This window comes from Rousettus aegyptiacus, unplaced genomic scaffold (genome assembly GCF_014176215.1).
Source record: "Rousettus aegyptiacus isolate mRouAeg1 unplaced genomic scaffold, mRouAeg1.p scaffold_m13_p_10, whole genome shotgun sequence".
NCBI lineage: Eukaryota > Metazoa > Chordata > Mammalia > Chiroptera > Pteropodidae > Rousettus > Rousettus aegyptiacus.
In genome coordinates, this window is record NW_023416285.1 from 96,253,025 (window position 1) to 96,265,341 (window position 12,317).

At 54.1% G+C, this 12,317-nt stretch overlaps 1 protein-coding gene across 3 annotated transcripts in view; it reads left to right on the forward strand.

The window, feature by feature from the left end:
• Positions 1-877: 877 nt before the first annotated feature.
• The window catches only part of ITIH5 (inter-alpha-trypsin inhibitor heavy chain 5), a 58,529-nt gene continuing 47,089 nt past the window's right edge, over positions 878-12,317 (forward strand). The window contains exons 1-2 of one of the 3 annotated variants that reach the window (XM_016136401.2): positions 878-906; positions 12,238-12,282. Coding sequence is in view for 2 of the 3 variants with exons in the window: in XM_016136402.2 (XP_015991888.2) it covers positions 4,203-4,292; positions 12,238-12,282 (135 nt within the window). In the remaining variant the exon portion in view is untranslated. Of the gene's footprint in view, positions 907-4,157; positions 4,293-12,237; positions 12,283-12,317 lie in introns of those variants that run through there. The other 2 variants (XM_016136402.2, XM_016136403.2) reach the window with 2 other exon arrangements.

Genomic DNA, 12,317 nt, shown 5'->3' on the forward strand with positions numbered 1-12,317 from the left:
CAATCGTAGCTGTCACAAAGGAGAATAAATAGCAAAGAGGGTAATTGTGGGCTAAAGTGCTTTTGGCCATTGAGGAGTGAGTATTACATTTTTCTTTGAAAATCTCACCTCTGGAGAGGTAAGCGCTTGTTGTCCAAGGTCTGCAACTTGCGTATGTGGCCGGCACAGGGCAGCGCGATGGCGGAAACACACCTTTCATTCCCCGTCCCCGTCAAACGTACCGCATGCTGAGCCTGTCTCGGCCGCCGGCCCGAGATGGGGGTCTAAAGATGAGCACGAGACAGTCCTCGCCCACGAGGAAATCAGCGTAGTTTGTGTCTCGACTTTGTAAACAGATAATTGAAGTATATGTGACATGTCACAGTTTGTGAGTAGTTGGTAAACTCGGCCAGCCAGTCATCAGCCACAGGGAATTAGAAAACTTCGTTCTCTATTTCCTCCTGCACAAAGCTTCTCTCTGGATAAAACTCAGCGACTGGTAAACTGGGTGAAAAGTGAGTACGATGAGACTCCGGAGATAGCATGGCCCTGAGAAATCGTGGTGCCAAAGCCCGAAGGACCCCATTCCCTCCCAGTCTCTTTGATTAAGAAGAAGGAAGAAAGCCAAGGTCTTTCCTAGCGGCTTTGCAAAGTTGTCAGGGGTCCAAGAGAAACACAAGGTCGCAGAAGTAGATAAAAAGGTGAGACCGAGTCAGGGAGAGAGGGCTGGCCCACAACACAATAGTGGCCTCTGAGACACTCGGAGAGGATCGTGGCCTCAGGGAGGGACTGGAGGGCGCCCAGGGGACTTGGCGGGGGCTGAAACCTCAGAGCAGCCGGGTATGGGAACCAGGAGGTGTCAGGGGTTAAGTTCAAGGCAGAGGAAAAGAAAACAGCCTGCCTTTCCTCCTTCGGTCTCTGCCTTGGGTAAGTAGCCACGGCTTCAGGCCCACCAGCCACCAGCGGGAGACCAGGACAACGCCGGTAACTCTGATGAGCTTGAGTCTAAAATTTGGGGACCTTGGCCCATCCTTCCGTTCCTCGGGGAGACATTTCCTTGAAAGAGCAGGCGCGGAGGGCAGGAGCCCCTGGTCCTTCGTGCCTTCTGATGCCCTCGCTGCCGAGCCTGGGCTGAGATCCTCCCAGCGGACATTCCAACTCGAGCCGCGTCTCTCACTGGCGTGTGGTCCTGGACTAGCCCCTTGGGATCGGGCCTGACGTCCTCTAGGGTCGGTTCCAGCCTCGAGGTTATAGTTCAGTTAGTCTCATCTGGAAAACCGGCTCCTCCTGGAGGTGCAATGAGCATGGTGTCCCAGGATGCATGTGCGTGGGACAGCTCGGCCCCTTTGGGGGGACAGTTAATTATTTTTACCCTTTATAAGGGCAATAATGAATTTTTGTTTATGTAGGTCAGCAGTTTTGGGAAACTTTCACTGGGCCTTATCTTTATGACACCTACCTAGTTTTTAAAGACCACGCCCATTTGGTCCCAGACTGTCACATAGGAACCTAGGCTACCACGCTTTGCAAACACTGGGACGTTCGGGAACTCTCCCAAGTCCCGTAGCTAGGCAGTGCTCGAGTTTGGGCGATAGCCCAGCCCTCCTCTCCCCCAGCACGGCCAGCCTGGGCCCCCCGTTCATTCACACAGGCCCAGGGAAAAGGCCCAGGACTGAAAACCTACCCCCCTAAGCGGAGGGCAGGGCAAGACCCAAGAAAGAGGTGCCACTCCGGTCTCGTAATGAAAGGAGCTAGTAAGGAAAGCAGCTCACATGCGGGCATGTTTTGGGGGGCCGCAAGGCAGAGCGGGCGTCTGTGCTGCTCGGCAGGTGCCGAAGAAGAGACGGTAAAGTCACGGATGCTGGTACGTAAACGCTACCAGGTACACGAAGCTACTTCGCATGCCTGACCAGGTCGGGACAGCACCCGCCCCAGAACCTGGCAGTAGCAAGGGGCAGGGGTGCCGGCCTGAGCCAGAATGAGCGTCACTTAGCATCAGACAGTCCCTAGGGCCCGGGGCCTGCGGAGAACAGCCCCTGATTTGGCCCTGGCTTGGCCTGTAGGACAGACAGGGGTCCGTCATGAAGAGGCGCCCCGCCTCACCCCACGCCCAGGCCTAATGCCAGTCATCCCGTGTTAACTGGAAGTGCTGGCCTTACGTATTTGGCGGGGGGCTGCACGTTGTGGGGGAAGAAACTCGTCCTCAAAGACCTTCCGTCCCGTTTGGAGAAACCGGCCTTAACACATGCGCTGGCACTGCGGGCTGGAGTAGCATTAGGGAGTCTCACGAGACGAAGAAAGCAAAACTCACGTTTCTTAAGGTTGGACTTCCGCGGACGTCGACTGGCCCGAACTGGACAAAGCACAGCTGCAAGGCCCCAAACAGAGACGGGCGGGCCAGGGGGCGGCAGGCGGGGGAGACAGGCGTGGTCCCAGCTCTGTCGGAGGACTGAAATAATAGAGCCGGTATTGTCCCCTTTCGGATAACCTCGCTCTTTCCAAATTCAGCTTTCCGTTCACAAGTGGGCATTTTTCCTTTGGTACGACGGGGGGTGAGGGGAGGAAGTGGGCAGGGGACATGAGCAGACCTTGCTTCCAGAAGATTTGGCACTGTCTAGGGAGGCGAGGGCGTGCACATGATTTTCGCGCTGCATTTCTAAGTCACCCCGGGGCATGGGACGCGCCTGTAACTCGCGGTCAGGCTGTCAAAGGACTAAAAATGGAAACCCTTTGACTTAGTTCGGAGCTCTCCTCAGCCGGGGGCTTCGCTCTCGAACCCTCCCGGGACCAGCCGCTGTCACTTCTGTTGGTCGCCTGTTTTTTTAATTAGCCCGTGGCGAGGCTATTAAACGATTAACCGCTAACGACGACGGTCCTCCTTCCAATTATTTCGCAGCGGCGACGTGTTCGGGTATTTTTTTCCCCTTCTCCTAACGTCTCTTCCGAACACACAGCATTTCAACGAGAGTAAATAAAACATCGTGAGAAGAGGTGTCACGCGGACGCACCCACTTTTTCATTTTTCACGTTTTCCCCCCTAGTTCTTACGTGCCTGTGTTTGCATTTTTACCTAATTACAACCATTCTGTCGATCTAGTGACGTGACCTGATTCCCTCCCCGCCCTTGATTTTACACTAGGAACGTTTTTCCACGTTTCCTCGTGATTATTATGAAAAAAGGCTGCATTTCTTCCACAGAGTGGCAGCTCCGTGTTTGAGGGTGCCCTGTCCCTGTCCTGGGCCATCGAGGTCGCAGGGGACCTCTCGCTATTATCCGGCCCATCCGTTTAGACGTAATTGTCGCAGACACATACGAATGTCTTTCAGGCGATTGTCTTTCAGAAGATGAAGTAAACCAGCAGCTCCCGCCACGGCGGAGCTGTGCCCAGCCTGTCCGAGCCCGGGCGTGGACAGTTGGCACGTACTAATTCTTCCCGTGGCAGGAGGGACATGCCACCGATAGCTCGTGAGGATGATCCAATCATTCCCATGATTAACGACCGAAAAATTAGAAACACTACACGGTGCCAGTTCTAGCTTGTTTGCTCTTCATGGCGGAACTGCAAAAACTGGGAGGCATCCTAACACTTTTCGGATTAGGCCACTAATTAGCATCCCTTAATTTGGCTTCTGAGCATCAGCGCCTGAGGCCGAGAGGAGCTGCTATCCTCTGGGCAGGGTGGTCTCCTGCGGCCTCAGGCTGCAGGTGGGGGTAAGTGTAACAGGTGGGGGGTAAACATAGCCCCGGGGCGGTATGGACGGCAGGTGGGGTGGCGCATGTGGCAGGTGGAGGGCCGGGCTTTGTGTGGAGAGTCTGGCCGGCCCTTGGCGTGGCCTGAGCCTGGAATGAAGGGCGTCTGTGCCTGTGAGGAAGCGTTTCACACCTTGGGGGCCGAGGAGGGGCTGGGACGGGCTGGGAGGCGTCGGGAGGTGTCGCAGGAGCAGGCGGCGGTGGAGGGAGGGAGTGGGGGGGGCGTGGGGCCGGGCTGAGGGCAGGTTGGGTCGCGCCCATGGGGCGAGCTGTGCTCCTGGCTGGCCAGTCCGCAGCGTCACCAGGAGCAGTGGGGACCCGCTTGGACCCGCGCGGCGCGGGGCGGGCCGGGGGCGGGGCGCGCGGGGGGGGGCGGGGAGGCGGGGCCGTGCGCGGCCGCAGCTGCCGAGCCCGGCGCGGTGCCCTGCGCGCGTCCGCTGCGCCCCGAGCCCCGCCGCGGCCCCGGGTCGCCATGCTCCTGCTGCTGGCGCTGTGCTTGGGGCTGCCGCTCTGTGCGGGGTCGCTGGAAGAGGCGAGGAGCTGGGGTGACACTTCGGAGCAAGTGAGTGGAGATGTGGGGGGACTCGGGGAGGGCCCGGGTCGCCGGCTGCTGTCCCCCCCTGCTGCCTCCTTTGGCGCCTGGCTGCTGGACAGGCTCCTTTGACAAGTCCTGGACGGAGGAAGGGGGGACCACCCCCATCTCTTGTCACATCACCCCCCCACTCCCCAGCCTTCTGCGGGGGAGCTCCCCCATCTGTGGTCGCTCGCGGCCGGAGTCGGGATGGGGGCACTTCCTGCAGGACTGTGTGGGGGACCTTGGCCCCTGCCATCTGCGGGATTTCTGCTGAGCTAATGACAGGGGTCGTGTTTAAGAGGGGCGTGGGGGGCGCAGCGTTGTTACACGGACGTGCCTAGCTGTTGGTAGAGAAAGCGCAGTCCAGGGGAAGCCCAAACGCTGAGGAGCCTCTGCAGGTCCCGCCACCAGTTCGGCTGTTGAGGGGGGGAGGGGCGGTCTGCGGAGACCCCAGAACCCAAGCGTCTCGGTGCCCCTAGTTAATCTGGGGCTTGCGTTTGTCGCGGCTCAACCTCTCAGGTGGATGAAACCTGCAAACATGAGATCTCAACGCCATGGCGGATGAATGGAAAAGCTTTCTGAGGAATAGAAAACAAGTTCGCCCGATTATCGGCGTAAAGACCTTATAGGGAGAGATGGTGGCTGTGACCCAAGTAAAGTGGGCGTGCACATCTGCTCCTCTGGGTGCTGTCTGCACAAGTGCCATTTAATTATGCATTCAAACCGTGTAGCCTAGAGCACGGAGTCACACCTCGGGAGGAAGAGGTGAGCGGGCGCGTCCCCTCCCCCCGTCCAGTGCGGCTGTTTGCAGCGCAGAGCTGGAGGAGGGAGTCTGGCCCAGCCTCAGGTGGTTCCCCAGGAGACCCCAGAACCCAAGCATCTCAGCGCCCCTCTGCCTCATGGCTGTCTCTGCAGAAAGGGAGAGACGGTCATTCTTGTGGGGCTGTCAGGAGGCATCGCCCACAAAAATCCCAGAGGCCGCATGGTGGAGAGGGCAGGGTGCATGCCGGAGGGGGGAGGGGGGACCCCTGCAGAAGGGCTGGTCTTGGCCACCTCTGCTCTTGCAGCCGGACAAGCTGTCTGAGCTCCTCACGCCTTCCTCTCCTGCTGATCAAAGTGGAGAGTGCATCCGTCTGCTTGTGAGCACGTGTGTAAGGCTTGGCTGCTAGTGTGTGTGTGAAGGACTTGGTGCGCAGCGGGCACTCGATAAGGGGTAGGGTTTCCGTAAGTGCTTAAGGGCGCGGGCTCGGTGCCAGGCTGCCCGGGCTTGATTCCTGATTCTGTCTCTTAACAGCTTGAGTTACTCGGGGCCTCGATTTGCAGTTCTGTAAGGTGTGGGAAAGAACAGGGTGATGAGGATGGAATGGCCGACATACCTAAAGTGCTCGGAGCGGTGTCTGCAACTGACATGGGTGCTCGCTCCTAGGCCTGGGCAGCCGAAGTGCCAGGGGAGGGGTGGGGAGGAAGGAGAATGTGGGAGGAACCGAAACAAAGATTCTGTTTACGAATCAGGAACCAGGAGGAGGGGTTAAATCTCCAACATCTGCAGGGCCAAGTAGGCTCAACAATCTCTCTCAGCCCTCCTGCAGGACAGCGTGGGTTTTGGCCCGTTCTCGTGATTCCCTGCTGTCTTCAACCCATGGCCTTATTTAATCATCTTGAAAAATGACCAAATCAGAAGGAACTTTCAGGATAGAGAGTTCTGTGAAAATTGGCAGTTTTACCTTTTTATCTCGACCCTTTCACAGTTTTTAAGATTATTCACGTCCTTCGCGTGATGGAGGATTTGAGGGCCAGGCATTCGGGGTTGCATCCTGGCTCTGCGCTTTCTGGGGGTCACCTAGTGTGTCTGCAAGCCTCTGTTTCCTCCTCTAGAGTGTGGATGATGAGATGACTTGATTAGCAGGATTTTGAAAATTGAGAGAATTAATGGACTTCAAACCGAGAGCAGTACCTGGGAATGTATCAGCGCTCTAGCTCCGACATGATCATCTTCAGAATTATGTGGAAACTCGAGTTCTCTTATGGGAGCGATATGCCTATTAACCTGTATTGCGGTTTCGTTGATGTTACCTTATTTGTCACTTACCTTTAATTGGAGGTATTACTAATAACACCTTAGATTCAAATTTTTTTTCTCACATCCGCCCTCCCACCTCAACCGCATCCGATATTACCCAAAACAGGACCACTGTAAGCTGTTTTTTAAACTTCGACATGCAGAAGGAAACTCTCGGGGAGCTCATTAGACAGTCAGGCTTCTGACCTCCCTCTCGTCAGAACTATCCGCAGGTGCTTTGTGGACCGCGCTTGGAATAATACTGCTTTAAAGGCATCTTGTAGGAAATTAATATAGAAGAGAGAGTTTCTCGTATAAAATCAGCCTGCTACAAATTTCTGTTTCCTGAGTTTCAAATTGACACTGTTTCTTTAAATTAGGATAGGACCGTATTCCTGTTATTACAAAAGCAATTTTTAATTTACAAAATAATAATAACCGTCAATTATCGAGGGCCCGTGATGTTCCAGGGAATTTGCTAGGACCTCTGTAAGAACTAATGAGCCATCCAGTGTGGGGGGCCAGATTGCCTGGGTTCAGATCTGGGTGCTACCACTCACCAGCTGTGTGAACTTGGGCAAGAGACGTAACCTCTCCGCCTCTCGGGGTCATCAGCCTCAAGACGGAGCTGTTAATGGTTTCTACGTCATAGGCGGGGGCGGGCCTAGGTTTTGAAAAGGGAGTGAGGTCTGCACGATCTGCAGGGCCCTCTCGGAGAAAGAGAAGATCAAATTATGGCTACAAAATTGGGTGCGGAAGTGAGCACTTATTGAGGATGACAAGTAAATGACAATAATTGACACCTCCGCAAGGGGACAGACCACAAGTGTCACCCGCTGGGGGACAGACCACAGTGTCACCCGCTGACAGCTCTGGGCAAGCGAGCGGCGCCGAAGCTTCTATCTTACTAGCTTCTGAACGATCGCAAAATAGCAGATAGAAAAATGATAAACCCGCTTCTGCTCTTGCGGTTGTCGTGGGGCTTAAATGAGTTAATTCGGGCAAAGTACTGGCCCGGAGCACTATCAGCTAATCTTCGGTATGCACGCCCGGCTGGGTGATCTGCAGTTACCGCCGCGGGGAGAGCCTGCGTGTGCTCGCTTTTCCCAGGAGGAGCGTGGCGGGTTCGCAGAGGGGTGACGTCCCCGCCCCCGGTGCCCGGACGCACAGCGTGGATGGGGACACGGGTGTGCGGAGGGCGAGGGACTCCTCCAGGGACCGAGCCGCTTCCGTGTTCACCAGCAAACGCAAACCGTTTCGGTGCGATTTCTATGTGTGGCCCCCGCGCATGGACAGGGATCAGTATGTGCCTGTGGCAGCGCATGCGGGGTGGTGACACATTTCTATGTCCCCAAATCGAGAATTTCTGGAGTTTTAATTTTTTATGGTCTCTCACTCGGAACCAACGTTTTGCATTTGGGAAAACACAGAAAAACATGATGACTGGTTTTTGTTTTTGTTTTTGTTTTTAAATTTCTTTCTTCCTTTCTTCTTTTCTTTCTTTTCTTTTCTTTTTTCTTTTCTTTTCTTTTTTCTTTTCTTTTCTTTTCTTTTCTTTTCTTTTCTTTTCTTTTCCCTCTCCTCTCCTCTCCTCCCTCCCTCCCTTCCTTCCTTCTTTCTTCTCTTTGAAAAGTAAAGTCAGTAAAAGGTTTCGTGAGCTCCAGACCACTCGACAATGTCCCCTTTATGCGCGTGGGCGGGACTGTGGAAAAGGAGACGCAGAGCTGAGTGGGGAAGGAGGACATTCCGGGAGAGATTCCAGAGATTTCCTCAGCCCCAAACCAGCCACATCTCGCTGCTTCGCGGGGGGCGGGAGGGGGGCGAAGGCAGGGTGGGGGAGTCCTGAGAATCGGGTGGCGAGTCGCAGGTGGCTTGGTGTCCCTAACTAGCGCTCTTCACGAAGCCTGGGTCTCAGACGTGAAGCGCCCCTGGCGCAGGTGCTGTCGGGTTTCCAGCGGGACGACCCAGCCGTTCTTTATGGAACAGCCGCATCGGAATGGGAAGACGGGGTTATCGGATGGAGACCTGAGCCGCGCGGGGGCGGGCAGGGGTCCTGAACCCATAGGCGAGGTCCATTTCCATTGTGTGCATGTGCGTGTTTTTTTTTTTTTTTTTTTTTTGCAATGAAAAGAAACAGCAGCTTGCCTAAGGCCAGTTATTATTATTATTTTTTTACATTACCTGGAAATTGTTTGGAATTTCATCCCCCAACGAAGCTGCGTCTTCCATTACTGAGTTGTGGGCACCCCGAGTTGCAGAAGGGTTAATAGCTGAGTGACCTGCAGTGACATTACTCCGGAAGAAGAGAACTTCTGTGCGCGTGATGGAGAAGTACCCAGACGGGGACCTTCCCAGATGGGTGTCCCCAGCCCCGGTGGCCGATGGCATCGCCACTGCCTCTGCAACCTGTAGCCTTCGGCTCTGTTTCGGGTCTCATGAGCAACCTCTGAGGCGACCGGCTGCCGAGTGGCTGGTCTTGGCGTCGGGGTTCCAGAGCACCCCCGAAGCTGCGGCCAGCATGCAGAGTCCCCCGGGACCTCGTGCGAAGCGCCTGACGGTGTGCGGCCGCGGCTGGCGGAAGCGCGGCGTCTCTTGGCTCTGCCATGGGAGTGAGGGTCGCGGAGCCGGCGACAGGGCCCGCGAGGCGGATCAAGGGGGCGCTGGCCCTGCTTCGGTGCCTTTGCTGCCGGCCCGGGACGCTCCGGCACCCATGGCACCCACGGCCAAGGGCGATGTGCGTGTTTCACGTGTTCAGAGCCTCTCACCGCAGGCGGAATCGGCCTTCGCCGCCCGCCTGTCTGCCCACGCTCCTTCCCATTTACGGGCTTTTTAGAATGCTTTCAGGTTGTTTTTTCTTCCCTTCCCGTCGTGATCCAACACGATGACAGATCCTGGGGAAAAATACAATCTCTAGTATCCAAATTATGAACGTGGAAGCAGCACCTGCCACTTCTGACCCCTAGTTGGACTCCCGGAGGACGGGGCGGGTGGGGGGTGGTCCACACCTCAGCCCCAAGGGTGTCTTTGCCACTTTCTTGGTGCAAAGGAACCCTTCAGCCACCTCCCACCCCCTGAGGAGGGGAAGGCTGCCGGGTCCTCACGAGGTAGAGAGGCAGAGGCAGGTCCTTGAAGCTGACCGTTTCTCACCTCGGTTCCTGTACCGAACGTGATTTTCTTAAATTTCCTTCCCCCTTATCCGACTCCTACAGACATCCTGCGTGACAAGTTCCAGCCACGTCTTCACGATGGCTAAAGAACATGCCGCATTCTTCTTTTTTTTTTTTTTTCCCATTTCCTTTGTCACTTATAAGAATTACTTTGTTAAATTTTCGGGAGTGTGTTTGTTTCTTTTAAGTTAGTGTGGTCCCCGATGACAAGGCTTATCCATCTCAAGAAATGTGCTGGCCGGGACGCCTTCTGTTCTGACGCTGGAAGAAATAAGCTCAGCCCAGGGAGAGCAAACGACCCCGTTTGTACCATCTCCTAAGGCAGTGATTTGGGGCCCTGAGCGGGTCGGTGGGAGCTCTGAGATTTCATGGCGGTCCTTGACATTAAACTTGAGTCGCTGATCTGTCCTGAGGCCCCGCTCCCGGACTCTTACAGGGCCACGGGAGAGCGCTCAAACGGTCGAAGGGATCAGGGATGCCCGCTGAGGACAGTGGCGGTGGCGCCCGAGTCATTTCCAGTGCGGTCCCAGCCGGCACCGGAGTCTTCGCTTCTGCGTGGACTACACCTGGGAGGTTTCGCTTCTGGGTCAGTCTGAGTTTAAACTTGGCTTGAAGTGTAGCCATAGCGATCCCCTGAGATGTCAGATAGTCATCTCGAAAATGAGAAAAAAAAAAAAAAAACCCTCCTCCTGTTCTCTGTAACGCTTGTTTATTTATTTATTTTTTTTGGAAAACCGATTTTACAAAGGAGGAGACTTCAAAGAGAAGCCTTTAGATCAGTCGGAGAGCTTAGTACGTGCAGGACCTGGGCTTCCCTTCCCATCACGGTTGTCTTGGGTGGTCCTGAGCCAACTCCCCCGTCTCGGGGAGGGGGAGACGAACCTGCGGATGTGGTAAAGACCTCGCCCGGGCTGCTTCGGCTGCTTTCCTGGGACAGCCTCGCACAGCCCCCCTCATCTGAGAAGCAGAGACCAGCGTCCGCCGCGCCGTTACTGGGTTCTGAGTCTGAGTCAGGGTGGATGTCAGCCTGAGTCCTGTGTTCTCTCTGTGTTCTATGTTCTATACAATAGGAGGCTCTATAAATGTCATTTGGCCTATGTAATGATGGCTCGTAGTAGTAATTTACAGGAGGGTCTGTACATCTCCCACCTCCCCTCCCCCGCCCCGGAAGGATCAGGGAGAGGATGGGGATTAAAACAGTTCCGTTGTACTTTTAGTTTACAAATGGAAATATCTTTTTTTTTTCTGTTATTGGAAGTAGTAATTGCCAGTTTTTCAGAAACCGAAGTAATACAGAAAACCTTAAAGAGAAAGAATTCAGCCACCCCACGGTAACAGCCACGAGCATTTTGGTGCATTCTACACAGACGCACACTTATATATACAAAAATGAGGCCATGTTGGGTAGGTGTTTTGGTACCTGGTCTCATCCCTTAAACATGTACATTGGATGTATCGGCCAGGACAGGCTGGGTTATACTGTGGTAACGACCCCTGTCTCTAGGTCTCAGGTGACAAATGGCTCTTTCTTGCTTATACAGCTTGTCCATCATGGCTTGGCAGTGGGTGCACATGGTGGCCAGTCAGGAACCCGGGCTCGGTGGCGTGGCTACCATCACAAACGTCAGTTACTGTGCCACAGAGAACAGGCGTTTCTGCAGGATCACACATCCGTAATTGAACACTGGGCCCGGAAGTGACAGATGTCACATTTGTACCTTATTGGCCAGAGCCAGTCACGTGGCCCTGCTTCCCCACAGGGGGCCAGGAAATGCAGTACCTCTGGCCAGAGGACTCTTCAGTGAACAGCACCATAAAATGAACGTTTACTGGTGTCAATGAGTGTATCTCCACGTCATTATTTTTAATAGCTGTATTCCGATTAACCTGTGTGTCACAATATATTTAACCAAACCAATTTTTAAGGCTGTTTTAGGCTATTTCTGATGATTAACAACTGTTTTAAAAGTTGCAGAGAATTTTCTTGTTTGTAAATTATACCTCATAAGGCTGTAAAAAAAAAGTTGCATAAAATCTAGGTGTACTTTTTAAGTTTTTGAGCTACATTGTCAAATCGTCCTCCAGAAAGGACAATTTATTGCTCACAGTCATGGTAGTTAACACGTTCGTTATCTAAACAGTGATTTTCATCAGTAACATTCATCTACCTGCTAGGACTTTTAAATGGGTCCAGAGTAGCTGGTTTGTTAATACGATTTTTTTAAATGAGGATTTTTATCACCTTCCCACGCCTCTTCTCCTCTGCCATGTGGGAATGTGTAAAGCAAATCATCCAGAAAAACACAATAAGAAAATTCAAGGTAAGTCCGGTTTTGCTTCGAATTTCCTCAAGTTTCGAGCTGAATCCCTGAGCCCCTCATTTCGAGCTGAATCCCTGAGCCCCTCAGACTAAGGGATGCGTTTACTTGTGACAATGGACCCCACTTTCCACGCCCAGAACAAAGGGAAGCAGAATACAGATGTCCCAGTGAGCTCTTCATCCCCGCAGATGGAAGGACACTTGGGTCGTGTGACATCCTGGGTCAAACGGTCAGCCAGATTCTCAGTCTGGCCTAGAAGCTCCTTGATTAAACCGGCTTTTCTGGATGATGCGCCTTCTTCGTGAATGCGAGGTGGTTTTAACCTGCTCGTGGAGCTCCTTGAAGAACGACCGCAGTCACGTTTCACGCCTCTCCTCTTTCCACAGGGAGGACTCAGGGCCCCGAGGCAGGTCCGGCTGCTGCAGAGGCTGGTACGTATCCTCGTGACGCTGCTACTCCGACCCCG